Genomic DNA, 19062 nt, shown 5'->3' on the forward strand with positions numbered 1-19062 from the left:
GCCCAGGGTAGGGGGACCAGGAGCCTTGCTCCCAGTTGCACCACCAGCAACCCCTAGGGCTCAAAGCCAGGAGTGGGAGCAGCAGGAAGGATGGAGCAATCCCGGAGGAAGGAAGGCTTCCTGGAGAAAGCAGTGGAGGAATGGGTTTTCAAGGATGAGCTACTTTACCGGGCAGCAGAAAGGGAATTTCTAGCAGAACAAACCTCAGAAGCCAAGGCACTTGAAAGGGGAGAGGGTGTAATGTTTGCTGTGGCCAAGCTTGCAGGGGACACAGGGCTGGTGCGATGGAAGTAGGTGAACTGGAGGGAGGGAGAGCTGCAGAGACCTGAGCCTCGAGAGGCGGGAGGGGTGGTCCAAGAGCTCGCACACTTAGCGATGGGGAGCCCACAGAGGGTACAGAGCAGGCAGTGCCCACCGCCTCTATAGGAGCTCGTTGGATTGCAAAGGACAAAGCAGGGACCTACAGGATCCTACCCTCCTGCTCCCGCCCACCCGGGTTCTCCGCCAAGCGAGAGGCACAGGTCGGAGGCCGCGGCTGCCGTGAGGCTGGGCGTGGCCGCGCAGGAGGGCGTGGCCCGGCGTGCGGGGCGGGGTTTCGTCGACGGCCTGTGCGTCATCCCGGCGCCGTCTTCGCGCTCGGCCTCTGCCAGGCGCCGGTCCGGCGCAGCTCCCGGGAGCCTCTGCGCGGCGGCGGCGGCGTTTCCGTGGAGCCGGCTGGCGGGGCGGAAGTGGGCTGCTGCGGTCCGAGCGGAGCCGCGCTGCGGCCGGGACCAGGCCGAGCTGGAGGGCGCCGGGGAGCGGAGCTCGGGCGGACCACGAGGCCCGGGCGAGCGGGCAGCTGGGGGCCCTGCGGCGCCGGCGGAGCGCGGAGGGGATGGGGCGCCGAGTCGGGGGGGGGCCGGGGCCTCGGCCATGTTCGCGGGGCTGCAGGACCTGGGCGTGGCCAACGGCGAGGACCTGAAGGAGACGCTGACCAACTGCACGGAGCCGCTCAAGGCCATCGAGCAGTTCCAGGTGGAGCCGGGTGGAGGGGCCGGCCGTCTTGGCGTGAGTCCGGCGCGGGGCGGGGTCGTGAGAAATGGGCAGATTTCTCGCCGTCCTGGTAGCGCGTCTGTTCCCCGGGATGGAGGAACCAGGTGTCCTGAGCTAGGACCCCGTCGACGGGCATCTGAGTGGTTTCCAGTTTTTTGCAGTTACAACCAGCGCTGCTGGGAACAGCGGGGACGTTCCTTGCACCTGCCTCCTTGTGTACTCAGGGCATCCAGGTGCTTGGGCAGACGTGGCTGCCGCCGAGGTTTCTCTTGTCGCGGGAGGAGGCCAAGTCGACCTCACATTGACCCTTTGCTTCCTCAGACAGAGAATGGCGTGCTGTTGCCCTCCCTGCAGTCCGCCTTGCCCTTCTTGGACCTGCACGGGACGCCCCGGCTGGAGTTCCACCAGTCTGTGTTTGACGAGCTGCGGGACAAGCTGCTGGAGCGGGTGTCAGCCATTGCTTCAGAGGGGAAGGCTGAAGAAAGGTAAGTGGGCAGGTAAGATGTGCAGCCCCTTACCAGCTTGGGGTCCACATCAGCAGGACTCACTGTCCCCGTGGCTACACATACCCTACTCAAGAAGAGCCTCTCCCCTAATTGTTCCTCCTGAGGACGTCATCTGTCTGGGGACAGGCAGGCAGCTGCGATGACTTGGTCCCGTGCTAGTCCCTCAGGAGTGCGAGTCTTTCTAGGTACAAGAAACTGGAAGACCTTCTGGAGAAGAGCTTTTCTTTGGTGAAGATGCCATCCCTGCAGCCAGTGGTGATGTGCGTCATGAAACACTTGCCTAAGGTAAAGGCCCTCCCAACCCGGGGCCTCCCTGCATGGCGCTTGCTTGGTGGAGGTCAAGCACACGCTTAGCTGGGTGTCTCCTTGGGACGGGGAGGTTCTCTGAGCTGGCCGCCCGAGGAGGGATAGCCTCAGAGCGTGTTCTCTGTGCTCACTTCCCCTGGAGGAGCCTCGCAGAGCCTGGAGCTTGGCACGTGGAGTCCTTTCTGGGAAAAAGCTGTGTGGTCAGCGTGGCTGCTGTACCTGCTGGGGCCTGAGGGGCCAGCCACAGGTGCCCCTGTTGGTGGGGCTGGGCTGAATGAGGTCTCTGCTGTGGGGCGCTGAGGGCTTTTGACTCGTCTTGAGGGGCCCCTGGTGGCAGGCACTGCTCACAGGTGGCCTGTGGGGTCATGTAGGTTCCTGAGAAGAAGTTGAAGCTGGTGATGGCAGACAAAGAGCTGTACCGGGCCTGTGCTGTGGAGGTGAAGCGGCAGATCTGGCAAGACAACCAGGCACTCTTCGGTGACGAGGTCTCTCCGCTGCTGAAGCAGTACATCGTGGAGAAGGAGAGCGCTCTCTTCAGCACGGAGCTCTCTGTTCTGCACAACTTCTTCAGTCCTTCCCCCAAGACCAGGCGCCAGGGCGAGGTGAGGTCCCCGGGCACTGTGTGTTGGGGGTGGGCTTGTGGAGCCCCGCTCACTACCCTGCAAGTCTTGGTATCCTTATGTACTTCCGCACTCCACCGCCCAGCAGGCCTTTTTGGTTAAGGTCTCTGGAATTGTCTGTTCTTGCGTTTGAGTCATTCCTTCTTCAACACGTCTCTTGAGCGCTGACCCACTGCCGCAGGTGTCTGGACCCTTCAGTAACCCCAGGTCAGGGCGCCTGCCCAGGTGCTTGCAGTCTGGTGTCACGTGTGGGTCTCGGAGCTCCAGCGGTGGAGCAGGGTGGGCCAGGTAGGGGTGGTGTCTTGGGGTTTGAGGAAGAAGGGCCGGGTTGGGGGGGGTGTTGTGAGCAGAGGCGCTGAGGTGGGCAGGTGAGGGTGTCTGGGGAGGGGGCCGGGGGAGGTGGAGGTCTGGAGGCCACTGTGGACACTGTGACTTTTCCTGGTGAGGTGGGGGTCCCTGGCTTGGTTCCAGGATGCCCCTCAACCCAGGAGGAGGCAACGGCAAGCGTCCAGACGTGGGCCGAGCAGCATTTGCTGTTCTGCTGTGGCCTCTCACAGTCAGCCTTCCCACCCAGGGTCTCCTGTGTGGGTGGTGCGAGGTGGGCTCTGACCCAGGGTCTTCTCAGGTGTTGGGCCAGTGGTTGCAGCACCAATTCCTGATCAGGCCGCTGAGTGTGTCTGAGCCCTGTCCTGCTTGCCTTCCCCTTGTCTCAGGGTTGTGGGATGTGGCCCTGCCCCTGCTTCACTCTCCCCTCCAGGCCAAGGTCCCTCTTGGGGGCTGGGTCCTTCCTTCGGTAGGGGTTGGGAGGGAGCAGTGGCAGGGGTGGGTCGGCTGCGGGGCCCTGGTCCTCTGCCTGAGCTTCGCACCCTCCTGTCGGGTGAGGCGAGCCCGGCGGGTCAGGCTGGTGCATTCCTGTCGTCGGTGTTAGAGGTGCTGGGACTTGGTGCCTGGACTCGGGTCATGCTCTGAGCTGCTCTGCTCGTCGGGGTTCCTGAGGCCTGCTGGTGGGTCCTCAGCAGGGGTCCTCCAGGTGGGCTGCTGACTGCTCCCCTCCTTATGTCCAGCCCATTGGGCCTCCTTAGTGTCTCACCCTGTGCATCTGCATGGCTGCTGAGCCCTGAGGGGAGCCCCTCCTGTGGGCGGCTGCAGCGTGGCAGGAGCTACCCAAGAGGGGCAGGGTGTGGTGCTGGAGGCGGGACGGGGGCCTGAGAGGAGGCAGGCGTGGGTGGCCACAGCTGGGCCTCACCTGGTGGCACCGCACATGCTCGTTGACCGAATTTCCCCATCGTCGACCTCGTGGTGGGGTCGGCCCTCTGGGCAGCTATGCTGGGGATCTGGGGGCCTGCTGTGGAGCTCACCTCCATGAAGACCAGGGACGCCCCACCCCCGTGGGCCGGTGTCCTGCCAGAGGGGAGCCCCAGCACCAGACGTGTAGTGGGACGAGGGGGCGGGGCTGTCTCCGCACAGGTGGTGCAGAAGCTGACGCAGATGGTGGGCAAGAACGTGAAGCTGTACGACATGGTGCTGCAGTTCCTGCGCACCCTCTTCCTGCGCACGCGCAACGTGCACTACTGCACCCTGCGGGCCGAGCTGCTCATGTCCCTGCACGACCTGGATGTCGGCGACATCTGCTCCGTGGACCCCTGCCACAAGGTGGGGGCCTGCCTGCCCCTCTCCCTCGGACACTACGGTCCTAGCCCCTGGGCTCTCACCGCTGCCCTCCTGGCCATCTGCCTGCACCGACCCCTCCACTGCCTCTGCCCACCTGCGGTGTCCTCTGAGCGCCTGACCCAGAGCCAGCTGCCCTATGTCTCCCTCCCTCGCCTGCTCCCCCTCTGCCTCCACTCCAGCCAGGGCAGGCTCTGCGGCCGCTCCTGGACCCTTGCTCTGCCTCCTGTGGTCTTTCCGGGGCCTCTGGCCTTCCCCTGCCCCAGGGCCCCCCGGGGCTGCTCACCAGCGAGCTCCATGTTCCAGGAACAGGGCTTTCTGCACTGCCCTTGTCCCAACATGGACGCAGTGGGGCCAGAGGTGGTGTCACTCTGAGACCGCACTGCCCTTCCCCACAGTGGGGTCCCGGGAGAGGCCCTTTTTAGAACAAAACGTGTATCTTGCTTCTTTCTTGCACCGCCTGACCTGTGGGGATTCAGGCCCTGGGCTAGTTTCCTCTGTGCCGTCCTTTCCTGGTGCAGGTCCTGGTACCTGGCCAGGCCTGGGCCACGTGAAGGGGTGGGTCCCGAGGCTTCCTCAAGGCTCAGGCAGCGGCGGCACCTGGGCAAGGAGGTGAGGGTGAGTGCTGCCTGGAGGCCACGGTCTCTGGTAAGTCCTGACTGCGCTTTCTCCCCACAGTTCACCTGGTGCCTGGACGCTTGCATCCGAGAGCGGTTCGTGGACAGCAAGAGGGCCCGAGAGCTGCAGGGGTTTCTGGACGGGGTGAAGAAGGGACAGGAGCAAGTCCTGGGGTGAGGGTTGGCTTGGTGTGGTGCCCCAGCCCCCCAGGGTCCTGTCCACAGTCTTCCGGTCGAGAATGCTGTGTCTGCAGTCGGGAGTGGGCTGTGTCTTCTGGCATGTCTTTGGGAAAACCGCCTGAGAGACGTGGCTGCTGGGGACAAGGCTGTTGCGATCTCGGGCAAGCTGAGTGCCTGGGCTGGGGCTCCGGTGTCTGCAGTGATGTGGGGCTGCCTGCGGGCTGAGGGGCGGATGCTCCGGGGGCCCGGCTCCCAGATGGCCCTCCCCGAGTGGGCTCTGCTTGGCCCGTCTCCGACTGCTTCTCCCTGGAGTCGTCCACGTGGGCACCTGGTTGAGTCTGTGGAGCCAGGTCACGTCCCCCAGACAAAACGGGACCTCAGGGTTTAAAAGCACGTCTGACTTCCAGCTTCCCGAGTCAGCTGAGGGCTGCGAGCCGTTTGAAAGCAGCCCGGGGTCGGGTGGCTTAGTCTGTGTGGGAGGGCCGTCTCCCTGGGTCGGGGCTCCCCTTGCTCACGCCGGGTTCATCCTCACAGGGACCTGTCCATGATCCTGTGTGACCCCTTTGCCATCAACACCTTGTCCCTGAGCACCGTCAGGCACCTGCAGGAGCTGGTCGGCCAGGAGACGCTGCCCAGGGTGAGTGCCCCGCTGGCTGTATGCCAGCTCTGGTGGATGTGGGTGCGAACCCCAGGCATCCAGGTCTGTGCTGGCCTGGGTGAGCACATGTCTGACCAGCAGAGGGCAGGTGGAGCCTGTGAGAGGGCAGAAGTCCCGGGTGAGGGAGGCTCAGGTGAGCGCTTGCTGAGGCCCGTGTCCCTGCAGGACAGCCCTGACCTGCTGCTGCTGCTTCGGCTGCTGGCGCTGGGCCAGGGGGCGTGGGACATGATCGACAGCCAGGTCTTCAAGGAGCCCAGACTGGTAACAGGACCAGTGGGGGTCCTTGCTGCTGCCTTCTCAGCCCCGCAGGCGGCGGCGGCGGCGGCGGCGGCGGCGGCGGAGGAGGAGGAGGAGGAGGAGGAGGAGGAGGGTGGCACTTGCGGGGGCTGGGAAGGAGGCCCTGCCCCCAGGCCCACACTGGGGTAGGGGCAGGCAGGCCGATGGCGAGGCCCAGGGACGGTGCGGGACAGAGCTCTCTGGCCTCCGCCCCAGGAGGTGGAGCTCATCACCAGGTTCTTGCCCACGCTGATGTCCTTCGTGGTGGATGACCACACCTTCAACGTGGATCAGAAGCTCCCGGCTGAGGAGAAAGCCCCGGTCACATACCCAAACACGCTCCCGGAGAGTTTCACTAAGTATGGGCTCCGGGCGCCATCGGGGGAGGGGGGGCGGTGGTGATGCTCCCCAGGGCTGACCGGTGCGGGGTGGGGGGCAGGTTCCTGCAGGAGCAGCGCATGGCCTGCGAGGTGGGGCTGTACTACGTGCTGCACATCACCAAGCAGAGAAACAAGAATGCGCTCCTCCGCCTGCTGCCGGGGCTGGGTGAGTCTGCGGGGCTCGGGGCGTCTGCGGGGTTCTGGGAGTCTGTGGGCAGCACCTTCGTCCTGCCTGCCCTCTGCCCACTGCCTGCCTCCCGTGCTAGGTCTTTGTTGCCGGTGCTTATTTGGGTACAAAAGCGGCAGGAACTCAGCGGTGCCCTTTCACAGGCACCCTCTTCTCATCACAGTCCACATTTGTGGAAGAGCCACCATAACCTTTTCCTAACTGGCGAGGGGGGTGGAGTCCCTCAAGTCCTCAGACAATCGAGAGAGCCCCGCCAGCAAGGTGGTGAGGAGGCCGCTTCCCTGGGAACCTCTGGCCGAGCTGGGTGGGGAGTGGGGGCAGAGGTGTCGCCACAAGCTAGGAGGAAGAGGGAGGGGTCTGAGTGGATCCCTTCAAGAGTCAGCTGCAGGTTGAGTCGGCGTAGGAGCTTCTGGGAGCACCCAGCCTGCCTACCACACAGCAGGTCCAGGGCCTCCTCACAGATTTCCTCTGGGATGTTGTGGTTTTTTTTGCGTAAAGGTCTCACGCGTTACTTGCTAAGGGTGCTTCTGAGTCATCAATGTGTCTGACAGTGGTGCACGTGCTGTTTCCTGACTTATCTGTGTGGAGGATGCTGTATTTGTGGGTGTTAATTTGCCCAGCCACCATCTAACTGAACAACACGAACTTATTCTTGTGGTGCTGGAGGTCAGAAGTCTGCAAGGAGTCTCCCAGGGTTAAAGTCAAGGTGCTGGCAGGCTGGCTTCTCCTGGAGACTCCAGGGAGGGTCCCGTTTCCCTGTCTCCTCCAGCCTCCTGCCATCGGCCCTCCCGCTTCTCCCGTCCTCGGGTCTCTCTCTGACTCTGGCCCTCCCACCTCCTCGCCCAAGGCCCCTGCGCGGCCTGGGGGCCCAGCCGGGCTGTGCAGGACCGGCCCCTGCCCTCCTGCTTAGGTGGCACGTTCGCAGGCTCTGGGTCAGGCGTGGGCGCCTCTCCGGCTAGAGCGTGTCTGTTTTTGGAGGCTTCCGGGGGCGCAGTCGAAAGGAACCTAGATTTGCCTCATCCTTCCTATTCAGTTTCAAATGTTTGCACACGTCTTGTTGAATTGTGTCCGTGGGAATAGGGTGTCCTGTGAGGGCAGCATCCGTGTGCACCGGGCACGTGCTGCCACCGGCGGGCTGGGCTGCAGGTCTCTGCGTTCAGGGAGGGCGCTCTGTTCCTCTGTGTTGTTAGGAGGTTCTGGGAAGGACAGGTGTCAGGCTTTACATTCTCTTCATTTTTTGTCTTTATTGTGGGGATTTTGGGTAAAGTCAGAAGTAAAGAGCACGGGGCGGCGAGGCCCAGTGCCCATCGCCCACCTCTGTGGGGTCCACAGATGCCACCGTCCCCTCGGTGATGGCCCCAGCCGGCGTCTCGACCAAAGACAGATGCTCTTACCTACCACGAACGCAACCGAGCTTATTCTGGGTCTAGGTTCCGGAGGTGGCCATGCTCACGGGACTGTCGTAGCATCTTTGTGCAGATGGCTTGTTCAAATCAGGGTTCAGACGAGGGCTGCCTCCACCTTGCTTCTCCTGGCTGCCTCGAGTCTCTCACGGTCTGTAGGGCTACCTGGGGTTTGTTGGCTGAACCGGGGCATTTGTTCTCCAGGCGGGACTTTGCTGGTGGCATCCCTTGGTGACTGTGAGGCCAGCCAGGACTGGCCGGCTAAGCAGTGGGGCACACCCCGTGGTGCCGCGGCCCCGCGCGGCGTTGGGTGCACTCTGGGCTCAGGGGATGTCTCAGATCCTTGGTCAGAGTCCCCTGTTGGCGGTTCTGTAGCAGCTGCCACAGCCACCTGCCTGGGTGTGTGTGCCCTCACGGCCTGCCGGCTGTGCACACAGGCAGCCCTGTCCCTGGTGACCAGTGCGACTCCTCAGTAGTGACTCTGGCTATCTCTTTTGAGTTTTGATGGTGCAGATTCAAAAAAGAAGGCCCATCTTTCTCTGTACTCTCCTCTCGACCAGCACGGGCGGCGGTCTGGTGGGCTTGCTGGGCCGGCCCACGGCCCTTCTCTGTTCTTCTGTAATTACGGGTCTGCTCAGGTTTCCCTCTGCTGGAGGCCACTCAGTCCTCGGTCCCCTGGCCACAGGTCAGGGCTGTGTGTGATGGGATCTCACGCCCCCCCCCATGCTGTCGCCCTGCACCACTGCTGGCGCCCAGGCCCATGTCCGCCCCCCCATCCTCAGAAGCTGGTGCTGCTTTGCCATCTTGTCACGATTCCCAGGGCCCGGGCCGGGCGGGGGGTGTGGGTGGCAGGCCGGGCCGGGCCGGGCCGACGCCTGCCATGTTTGCAGTGGAGACCTTTGGCGACCTGGCGTTCAGTGACATCTTCTTGCACCTGCTCACGGGGAACCTGGCGCTGCTGGCTGACGAATTTGCCCTGGAGGACTTCTGCAGCAGCCTCTTCGACGGCTTCCTCCTCACCGCCTCCCCGAGGTACCTGTCCTCTTGATTCACATCCGTGGCAGCCAGGGCGGTGGGGTCAGAGTGCCAGGCACGGCTGGGGAGGGTGGGTGGTTCTGTGGGCACCTGCAGCCCAGCCCTGCACGGCCTCTTCCAGGAAAGAGAACGTGCAGCGGCACGTGCTGAGGCTCCTCATCCACCTGCACCACCGGGTGGCCCCGTCCAAGCTGGAAGCCCTGCAGAAGGCGCTGGAGCCCACGGGCCAGGTGAGTGCCCCTCTCCAGCCCGCACCCCCAGGCAGCACTGCCTGTGCTGGCCCAACCCTGCCCATGTGTGTGTCATCTGGGCGCATGCACCAAGCGGCCTGGGCTGCCCCAAAACCCTGCGCTTCCCCTACAGAGCGGAGAGGCGGTGAAGGAACTTTATTCCCAGCTCGGTGAGAAGCTGGAGCAGCTGGACCATCGGAAGCCTAGCCCAGCCCAGGCCCCGGAGGCCCCAGCCCTGGAGCTACCTCTCCCTACCGTGCCTGCCCCAGCTGTGCTCTGAGGCTCCACCTGGGGCTGCTCAGGGGTGGGTGGGGCCCCTGGACCAGTGAGAGCCAGGACCCGGCTCTCCTAGAGGCAGAGGACGGTTCACAGCACAGTGGGTGGGCTGAGCTAGACCCCCCGGGGCTGTCCTGTGGGCAGGGCACCCCTGCTCTGCGCCTCAGCCTCTCCTAGAACTGGGTCCCGGGAGGTGTGTGCTTTCTGTGTGACTGTGACCTGTGTCCCTGCTGGTGTGAGCCCCTGGCCGGCTCCATGGTGCCGCAGGCCCTGCTCCGGGTCTGCCACACCCCACCTGGCCCTGTGCACCCGAGCCACGGGAGCTTCTGCTTCTTCCTGCCTTGCGGTGTGGTTTCTGCTGTTGCTGGTCAGACAAGGGCAGTAGTTGAAATTAGAAAAAAGCCACCCGTTTTCCAAGGGAAGAGGGCAGGGTCCCAGGCCAGAGGCGGTGAAGGCTGGCAGTGAAGGCGCGTGGGTAGGGTTGACACAGATCGACAGGATCATGTGGCTGCTGGCCAGGTGCCACAGGTGGAGCCCAGCCCTGCCCTCTTGCAGGAGCTCCTCCCCGGTGACAACCCCGTGTAGCAGGCGGGGCAGAGGGAGGCCCCACCCTGCGTGCTGGGCTTGCTCCTTCTTGCTTAGCTGCAGGGTCTCGGCCAGGTGAGGATCAACTGTTGCACATAGTGAGACTTTTACTTATGTAAATAAAAGGCATTTTGGTAAATCCACAGTAAGCTGTTTACATGCATGCCCGAGGTTGGCAGCAGTGCAGGCTGGGTGGCCGCTCTCCTGGCTTTTCTGTCTTTGTGGGCACCATCAGGATGCCCAGCCCTGCCCGGGACAGCGGCCATGGGTGGTGAGGCTTGGGCCTGGCTGCGCTTGGGGCCACGAGACTGGACTCATTTGGCGCTGGGCGGGCCCTAGCTCCCATCATCAGTGATGACAATACTGGAAGTCAGGCTGCGTGGAGGTCACCATGACCTTGACAGGCACAGCTCTGCAGGTGGAAGGACAGAAGGAGGGAATGATTGGAGACCCCGGTAGAGATGACGACTGGGGAAAGTAGGGACCTGGGGGCGTGGGTGTCGGGGGCCACAGGAACCAGTATGGGAGAAACACATTTGTGTTTGGTGGCAATGACCCAGTGAGTGAAAAGTAGACAGGGTGGTGGGGTGGCTGGAGTGTCACGGAGTGGGTGGGAGCAGGTGGTGCCGGGGCCCACGGGGCCTCCCGGGAGCAGGGGAGGCAGATCTGGGGGTACAAATGCTGAAGGTCCCCTTCCAGCTGCTGCTTTTTTCCTCCAGGAAGTAGGCAGCCAGGTCGCAGGCTTGGGGGGCAGGACTGGGTGGAGCCAGGGCCAAGGAGAAAGGACAAGGAAGGAACTTGGCTGTGGGAGGAGAGAGTGAGTGGACGGACAGGGACCCGCGTGACCCACCTGAGTCTCACTGTCAGGACAAAGACCGGTCAGTGCGGCCAGGCTCCTCCAGCCCAGATGAAGGGAACAGGGACTGGAGGCCGCAGTGGGTGGGGGCTTGTTGGGTGGAGGGTATGAGCTGCAAGGATGGGGTGGGGGTTTCAGTCATGGGCAACCGAGAGCCCTGGGAAGGACGGGGGGAGGAGGCAGCTGAGCCCAGGGGCCCTGGGAGGCTGTGAGGTGGGAATCCTAGACCAGACAGCAACCCCAGCAGCTGTGGGGAAATGAGGGAGGATGGGCGTGGGAGGTCTGGTCTGAGGAAGAGAGCGACCACGTTGGGGATTCGGTAAGGGGAGGGGCCTGTGTGTGGTGGGGGAACCTGTCCACCTCCAGGCCAGCAGTTTGGGAGCCTTGGAGCCCCACTGGGCTGTTGGGGTCGGGGGTGTGGACAGCGAGGTGAAGAGGCTACAGAGAAGATGTTGAAGACGTGGACCTGAATTCGGGGCTGGGGCTGGATCACAGGACCTACGCTGGAAGAGGGTGCGACAGGAGGCGCCCCAGAGCAGAGCACGGGGTGGGTGGGATTAGTCCTTCAGCAGGGAGAGGTGGGGTCCTGGGGCCCCCTTCACCTCTGGAGACGGGGGAGAAAGCACAGAGGAGGCAAGGCCTCAGCCTAGACCTCAGGTTCACCCTTGACCCCACTGAGGGTAGGTCCTCCGAGGAAGGACTTTTTTGACTCCTGCTACACCCCGCGTACAAGCCCCCTCTTCCCCGCAGCGATGGGGCTCTGGACCCTAGATGGTTCGGCAGAAGCCACTGCTGATCAATCGGAGCTAGGGCTGATCCCCCGTCCCCAACCCCAGCAATGCCTTCAAGGTCGCCCCCTGGGGTCCGCCCTGTGTCAGAAGACATGGACATTATAGGAAGCTTGAGAGCCACCCCATGGGCCTGGACAGATGTCTTTCTGTCCTGGTCCATGGAAGGCCTGGGTATGGGCTGAAAGCACCGCCAGGCCACTGGGGGATGAGGCATTCATAACTGCCTGCACAGTGAAGGGCAGCGAGTCCCAGGGAGCCAGGCCCCCAGCTGGAGAGGAGGATGCAGAGAAGCAGTGGTTTCTGTGTGGTGATCCTGCCCCAGGGCAGTGGACAGATGGACAGACAAGAACTCCCACGTGCCGACAAGAAGCCATGAATTCTATATTCTGGGGAGCACAGGCACCCCCAAGCCCATGACCATTTCCCTGATGTGGGTCATGCAGGGAGGTGGATGAAAGCTGAGAGAGAGGAGAGAGATGCGCTGGGCAGAGGGACCCCTGTGGGCAAAGGTGTGGAGGATGAAGCGTAGGGATGCTGGGAGGATGGGGGCCACCGGCAGGGTAGAATCTGGGGAGTACTCAGGACTGCCAGCACCAGCGGGACAGTTGGGCACAGAGCCGGGACTGATTTGGGGGCATTACTGGCTGGCAGACCTGCTCTTTGGTGAGAGGCTTCCAGGTTGGGCCGGAGGGAGAGGAGCTGAGGGTCAATCAAGCAGGCAGGAATGGCAGTGGGGGCAGGGCCACAGGAAGCTGGTGGCGGGGAAGGGTCCAGACCCTCCATCTGCAAACTCTTGGCCCAAGTTCTTTCCAAATTTGCTCTCCCGCCAGGGCCCTGGGCCACACGTGGGGTCCTTCCCAAGTTCCAGAGCTTCTGTCCCAGTGTGGGCTGCCTGTCCTTGGGGGGCTCGAGGCTGGGCTACAGAGGAAGAGAAAGGGGGAGATGGGGCCGATGGAGCCTCAGGCCCTGGTAGAAAAGGAGAAGAAAATAAGCCCCACTCTGTGGGCCCCCAGGCTGGGGTGGGGAAAGGGGGAACAGGGAGGGTTGGGGGAACCCCCAGCTGCAGAGAACCCCACCTGCCCTCTTTGCTCTTGCTGCCAGTCAACCTGCACACCTAGCCCCACCCCTTCTCCGTGGACTCCGTGGGGAGTCAGGTGAAGGAGACACCCTGGGAGGTGGGGGTCCGTGCAGGGTACACTGGGGTGCAAGGGCACATGGGATCCCAGGGGAGGCGAGGCCCTCAGCCTCACCGGGTGTCCTGGGCCTGGACTGAGCCTGGAGGACTGGGAGGGCTGCAGGGCAGAGGGTAGGTGACCCATGGCCATGGCCAGGGGACCTGGGAGAGCCTGCCAGGCCTCCCCCTCTGGCGCCTCCATCCAGCCTAAGTCCCGCCCGTGCCGCACCCCTGACTCACTTCCTTTGCACAGAAGCGGAAACCTCCCCAGAGCTTCCTCCGCTCCGGACGCTCCCCAGGGACCCGCAGGTGTTGCTACCCCTCCAAGCTTGAGCTGACCCAGTGAGGCTCCTGACCCCACCTCGACCCTCACCAGGAAGCCTGGACTTTCTGCTTCCTGAGTGGCAGGCCCCGGTGTCTAGTGTGGGCAGGGGGCTGCCCTGCGGGGCTGGGGGCCAGCAAGAGCCTGGCCTGACCTGACGCAGCTGCAGGTACGGGGGTGTCAGGAGCCGGGGCATCCATTCCACCTTTCTCCAGCTGTCTCCTCACTAGCTTTATCCTTTGTCCGGATCTTATCTTTCTGTCCGTCTTTTCACCCCACCCCACCCGTCTCTCAGGGGCTCCCTGTCACCCTCTCCATTAGTGTGTTCACTGGAGGGATGTGGGGAGGATCCTAATTTGGGGGCTGGAAGCCCGGGCTCAGCTTGGGGTCAGGGCTAGATCCCATTCTCAAAAGCATAAGTTCCAGCCAGAACGCCCCCCCCCAACCAAGTGTTCCTGGGTACTTGGGCCTCTGCTTCTCCTGGCCCCCTTCTAGGGAGGACGAAGGCCCCTGGCGCCCAGCAGTCGGAGCTGCGGCGAGGGGCGGGGTCTGGCTTTGACCCTGCTTCACCCCTGATAGGCGCCCGGTTGGTACCGACTCCTCCTCCAGGAAGCCAGGGCGGCTGCCCGAGAGGATGCGCACCCCCTTCCCCCAGCCACTTCCTCAAGGCCCAGGCTGTTTATGGGAGGACCCAAACAATTTGCATTGGGGCCCCGCGGGGAGCGGCTTCCTGGTCAAGGGGGCGAGCCTCCAGCCCAGCGAGGCGGGGACCAGGCCCTGGCCTGGGGGCAGTGGGCTGCACTCCGGGGGGCCTCCCCGCAGGATGAGACCGCGGGAAAGGATCCCAGTCGGCCATGCGGAAGTCTGGAGACCCTCCCCGTCTTCTCGTTGCAGGAAGGAAGACCTGCATGCCGAGCGCCACCCGTGCGCAATGGACCGCGGCCAGCCCAGCCCGGAGCCCCCGGACGCGGTCCCCGGCGCCCCCGGCCCAAGCGTGATCGCGCCGGTGCGCGCCGTGGTCCGCCTGCGACGCCGCGTGTGCCTCCTGCGCAAGCGGCGCCTCCCACCGCCGGGCGTGGGGCCGGACTACGTGCCCGGGGCGCCGCGCGCGAACCTGGACAAGCCTCAGTTCTTCACCTTCGACAGCCTGGCGGAGCTGCCCTCGAAGGCGCCGCGAAAGAGGCGCCGGCGCAGCCGCGTGGTGCTCTACCCCGAGACCTCGCGCAAGTACCGGCCGCACGCGGAAAGCCAGAGCCGCGCACAGCGCTGCCTGCTGTTGCTCGTGGCCATCGTGGGCTTCCAGGTGCTCAACGCCATCGAGAACCTGGACGATAATGCGCTGCGCTATGACCTCGACGGGCTGGAGAAGGCGCTACAGCGCGCCGTGTTCGGCCAGCCGGCGGCTGTGGGGCGCATCGTGGCGCTGCTGCGGGACTACCTTGCCACGCACGTGCACAGCCGCCCGCTGCTCCTGGCGCTGCACGGGCCCAGCGGCGTGGGCAAGAGCCACGTGGGCCACCTCCTGGCGCGCCACTTCCGTGCGGTGCTCGAGGACGGCGCGCTCGTGCTGCAGTACCACGCGCGGCACCACTGCCCCCAGCACCGCGCCGCCCAGGACTGCCGCGAGGAGCTGGCGCGGCGCGTGGCCGACGTGGTGGCGCGGGCTGAGGCAGAGGAGAAGACCCCGCTTCTGGTGCTGGACGAGGTGGAGTTCCTGCCGCCGGTGCTGCTGGACGAGCTGCATGGCTTCCTGCAGCCGCAGCGGTCGCACCACTTCCACAACGCCATCTACGTGCTCCTCAGCGGTGCCGGTGGCGCGGAGGTCACGCGCTTCGTACTGCAGAACGCGTCCCGCTCGCTGGCGCTGCGCCAAGACGGCGCCCACGGTGCCCAGGCCGCAGCGGCGGCGGCCCAGGTGGAGGAGGAGCTGCGCGCCAGCCTGCGTGCACTCCTGGTCCGCGAGCACCCGCTGTGGCAGGCCGCAGCTATCGTGCCCTTCCTGCTGCTGGACAAGCGAGATGTGGTCAACTGCTTCCGGGATGAGATGGCCGGGGAGGGCTTCTTTCCGGACCAGGCCCGGGCCGAGCTCCTGGCCGCGCAACTCAGCTACCACCGCGTCGCTGGACGCGAGTTCGCCGTTACCGGCTGCAAGCAGGTGGTGGCCACGGTGAACCTCTTGTAGCCCAGGCGCAGCTGGACGCAGTGGACGCCGGCAGGCACGATGGGGCGTGGCAGTAGGGGGGAGGGGACCCTATGGATTTGCCCTAGGCTTCTGAGGCCCCTAATAAATCTGTCCATGGCCCCTGGCTGGTTACACTGAGACCTGGGGAGGCTGGCGGGCTGGGTCAACTCTGAGCTCCTTCCAGTTCCAACCCCCTACAGCCCCAGGGGGCCACCTGCCGGTTCAGCCCCACTGTCCCACATCGCAGGCACTCTAGCAGGTGGGCAGCCTTTCCCCACGGCACAGAGGATGGGTGACTACAGAGGGGGCGCAGACGCCAGGGTCACACAGCTGGTTCCCTGCAGCACTGATGTGGTCATGCAGCGGCAGCCAACACACACACCTACTCACAGAGTCATAGCCCAACCTCCGCACATGTGCTCACCCTGGGGGCCTAAAGTCTCAGGTGCTTCACCACAAGCATCATGGGGGATCTGCCTGGATTTCTCACAGCCTCAGGCAAAGGGATAGGTGAGCGCTCCACCCAATGAGCTGATCCAGTGGGATCCTGACTCCTCTGGAAGGGGGCCTCTCAGGGTGGCAGCAGCAGGAGGTAGGTCCAAGTTGGGGGCCCTGACCACCAACAGGCTCCAAGGTGCTGAACTGGAGGGGTGGCATCTGAGTAGGGATCCTGCAGACTCAACTGCAGGGAAGCAGAACCCTGGCCCCCACTGCTTCCCAGGCCTGAGTGGGGCCTGCTGTCCCTGCTCCTCTCCAGGCGTGCAGCTCCTCCACCCACCCTCGCTCTGCAGGTCCATGGCTCCCAAAGCAGGACTGCAGGCATCATGCCCACTGCCTGGGGCGGGGTGAGTGCCAAGTTTTGGGACACCTCCTGCATGGGCTCCCAAGCGGGTCAGGGAGGCCTCAGTGTTGTCACCTGATGGGCACACAGGTCAGCACGGACCAACCCACCCAGGAACAAGACACAGCCTGGGGGCTTGGGGAACACCAGCACCACAACTGGGCAACAACACATCCCAAGGGAGGGCTGAGGGGAGGGCCGGTCGCAGTGGGGACACCCCAAGGATGAAGTGGGCTGAGCCAGGAGCTCTAGCCCCCCTGCCTCTGAACTCAGCCCAACCCCTCCCCTCCCCTGGACCTCAAGGACAACAGAGCCACTGGCAGGCTGGTTCCCAGAGGGCCAGTGTAATTAGAGCTCCTCCCCACCACCCGTTCTCTCCCTGGAGGCTCTGCTGACCTGGGGGTCTGAGGTCTGTCAGAGGGGGAGGGAGAATGAGCCCTCCTGCCCCTGGAGTCTGTCCCAGGACAGGAAGCAGCTGGCCTGGCAGGCCAGTTCCTGGGCCCAGGACAGGAAGGGTGGGGAGGAGGCACGTCCTGCCCAGAAGGACCAGATTCCTCTCAGCTCCAGGGCTCCCTGGGGGCAGCAGGGGGTGAGGTGGGGGAATTTGGCCAGTTTGCAAGGTGGTTCTAAACCAGGAGCCAGAGATGAAGGTACCCAGCTGAACAGCCAGTGGGGTGTCAGGTGGTGTTCACTGTGGCCAGTGTGCTTGCCCTTTAGTGTATGTAACTGAGTCTTTGCCTTCCCAGAGGCATTTAACCACTTGGCAACAAGAGGAGTTTACGACTGCAGACACCTCTCAGCAAGCAGGTGATCACAGGCTGCGTGGTTACACAAAACCACCGTGGCCAGAGTGTGGAGTGACGGTCGCCCAGCTGAAACTGCGCGGGCTCCAGGGTCAGCTGGCTCTCCCAGGCTCCTGATCCCTGGTTCGCTGGTGCTCACTCCCACCCGTGGGGGGAAAGCTGTCCCTACGGAGGCAAAGCCAGAACTGCTTATGCCTCCTAGAAGTTCTCGCTCAAGGCAGTTGTAAAGGGTTAATGGGACGGATCCATATGAGGCTTCTGTTCAGTGATGTAGGGAGAAGGGGACAGTGAATATGGCGGGGCACACTGCCCTGTGCTCTCCGGCCAGCAGGGCAACAGGTTGCCCAAACAAAAGGGCTGCTCACGGACCTTCCACATATGGAAGTGTGACGGGGGTGTACACACATCAAGCCCCCACACGAGTGATGGTACCTGCAGATTCCTTCATTGGCATAGAGGTGCCGGCATCACTTAGCAAGGCTCAGAGATTTTGTTACACAAGAAGCTACCTGACAGGTGTGTCAGCAAGTTCACAGGTCACTCAACTTGCATTGGCAACTCTGCAGAGCTTTTCATGCAAATATTCAAAAGAGTTTGTTTTTCTGTCCCAGGGTTGGGTCAACTTGAAGCAAAGAATAAATTTAGGTGGACTTGGCTCCCTAACTCTATAAAGCAGGACCACAGAGCAATCTGGACAGACAACAGCACCTGGAACCTCAGTGGAACTACTCACAGGGTGAACCAGGAGCCCTTGCTGTCCTGGACGAGTGGCAAATCCAGCAGTCAGAGAGGGTCCCCCCTTCTCCAGGGCCTGGGACATGTGAGCGAGGGCGTTGTGCTTCCGTGGGAGGGAGGAAAGAAGCCAGTTGAGGGACAGTATTGAAATCAAATGTACAGGCCTGGTCCGGGCATCTTGGGAAAGCTGCTGGCCCCAGATAGCCTCTGCTCCAGGTCCTAACAGGCTTTATCTTCAGGTGGCCAGACAGGGCGCAGGTCCAGTGGGGCTTGGTGCCTCCTTTACGTGTGACACTGGATCCCGGATTCCATTCCCTGGAGTTTGGTGACACAGGCTTAGTCAACAGGACCAATGGGGCCCTTCCTTCTTGGAGGTGCCTCTTCCAGTGCACAGAACCTTCAGGCTGTGGGGTGTGCTGTTTGGAGTCTCCGTCTCCCGGGAGCGCACGGCAAAAGGAATGCTCTCCCAGGGCCTGGTTACTTTCAGTAGAGGCAATTTTAGACTTTCGTGCATGTTTGGAAGCTCGCAGGTACCAAAGAAAATAAATATACCATTCATTCTGTGTAATTTTACAACCACAGTCCTCCAATTAGGTCCTAAGAAAAAACGAATTTGGGAAGATCGGAAGTTCCCCGTAATGGCCATTGCAATTCTGAATTACTTTTAATTTGTTAGACCCACTTAGTTAAAAATGAGCATGCCAGGGTCCACAGCTTTTAAACATGAACCTGGCCAGAGTCCCTGGGGGAGGGCTGCTCTCAGAGCATCTCTTTTCCCTAAGTCAAGAATGTTGCTGGAGTCCTAGCCCAGATTCCAAAAGAAATAAAACAGATGACTGGATTCTAGTTAGATTGATTCCCCCTAAAAGAACCTCACTATGCATGCCCCAGAAAAAAACTGAGGACCCACTGAGGATGAAGCCTTGAACCAGGAAAGATGAAACCTTTTCCCTGAAAGGACAAAACTTTTCCAGATCCTGAATAAAGTCAGAGAGCTCAAATGCAAACAGAGCAGTTTGGAATCCAAGAAGAGACTCACAGAAGTGATGAGCTTGAGGGGCTTGGTGTGGGTCCCTCACTCAATTCCAGGTTCCCTTCACATCCCACTTCTGACACCATATATGTCAACTTGAATACTATAATGGCTAGTTATTTTACCAGCAAAAGCGACTTTATTTGGAAATAGCAGAGGAACTATAGTTCAGGATATGTGAACTGGGGCAGACCACGGTGAAATCAAGAAAACAGGGAGGAAGAACTTGCTTTCATAGGGAAAAGGGGGAGCAGGGAGGGGCTGTGACAACCAAAGAGCCCACACTTTGGACCCCAAAGGTTGGGCCACTGTAGTCTCTGATAGGCTGGGCTGTCCTGGGAGAAGAAGAGAGAAGTTCCCTTCCTC

The 19062-nt window shown here is 62.6% G+C and overlaps 2 protein-coding genes across 3 annotated transcripts; both read left to right on the top strand.

Moving 5' to 3' along the window:
- The first annotated feature begins 610 nt into the window (after nucleotides 1–610).
- On the top strand, nucleotides 611–10098 carry NELFB (negative elongation factor complex member B). 2 transcript variants are annotated; one of them, XM_072960581.1, is made up of 13 exons: nucleotides 611–1047; nucleotides 1354–1517; nucleotides 1724–1823; nucleotides 2216–2446; nucleotides 3932–4117; nucleotides 4811–4923; nucleotides 5464–5566; nucleotides 5753–5848; nucleotides 6080–6222; nucleotides 6303–6409; nucleotides 8724–8865; nucleotides 8990–9098; nucleotides 9232–10098. In XM_072960581.1, the coding sequence occupies exons 1-13, from the start codon at nucleotides 913–915 to the stop codon at nucleotides 9376–9378; spliced, it is 1776 nt and encodes a 591-aa protein (XP_072816682.1). In that variant the 5' UTR covers nucleotides 611–912; the 3' UTR covers nucleotides 9379–10098. The 2 variants fall into 2 exon arrangements, with proteins under 2 accessions (XP_072816682.1, XP_006220439.2); XM_006220377.4 differs by having other exon boundaries at nucleotides 612–1014.
- An 866-nt stretch (nucleotides 10099–10964) lies between these two features.
- Nucleotides 10965–15403, top strand: TOR4A (torsin family 4 member A). The gene is made up of 3 exons (XM_072960580.1): nucleotides 10965–11362; nucleotides 13034–13271; nucleotides 13997–15403. The coding sequence occupies exon 3, from the start codon at nucleotides 14034–14036 to the stop codon at nucleotides 15282–15284; it is 1251 nt and encodes a 416-aa protein (XP_072816681.1). The 5' UTR covers nucleotides 10965–11362; nucleotides 13034–13271; nucleotides 13997–14033; the 3' UTR covers nucleotides 15285–15403.
- The last annotated feature ends 3659 nt before the right edge of the window (nucleotides 15404–19062 follow it).

Source organism: Vicugna pacos, chromosome 4 (assembly GCF_048564905.1).
Source record: "Vicugna pacos chromosome 4, VicPac4, whole genome shotgun sequence".
Taxonomy (NCBI): Eukaryota; Metazoa; Chordata; class Mammalia; order Artiodactyla; family Camelidae; genus Vicugna; species Vicugna pacos.

Excerpts from the sequence above, each read along its gene's own strand:
- TOR4A (XM_072960580.1), top strand. The coding sequence starts at position 14,034 with ATGGACCGCGGCCAGCCCAGCCCGGAGCCCCCGGACGCGGTCCCCGGC.
- NELFB (XM_072960581.1), top strand. The coding sequence starts at position 913 with ATGTTCGCGGGGCTGCAGGACCTGGGCGTGGCCAACGGCGAGGACCTG. Across the intron at positions 1,518-1,723 it reads GAGGGGAAGGCTGAAGAAAG|GTACAAGAAACTGGAAGACC; the intron begins GTAAGTGGGCAG and ends GAGTCTTTCTAG. Across the intron at positions 9,099-9,231 it reads CGCTGGAGCCCACGGGCCAG|AGCGGAGAGGCGGTGAAGGA; the intron begins GTGAGTGCCCCT and ends CTTCCCCTACAG.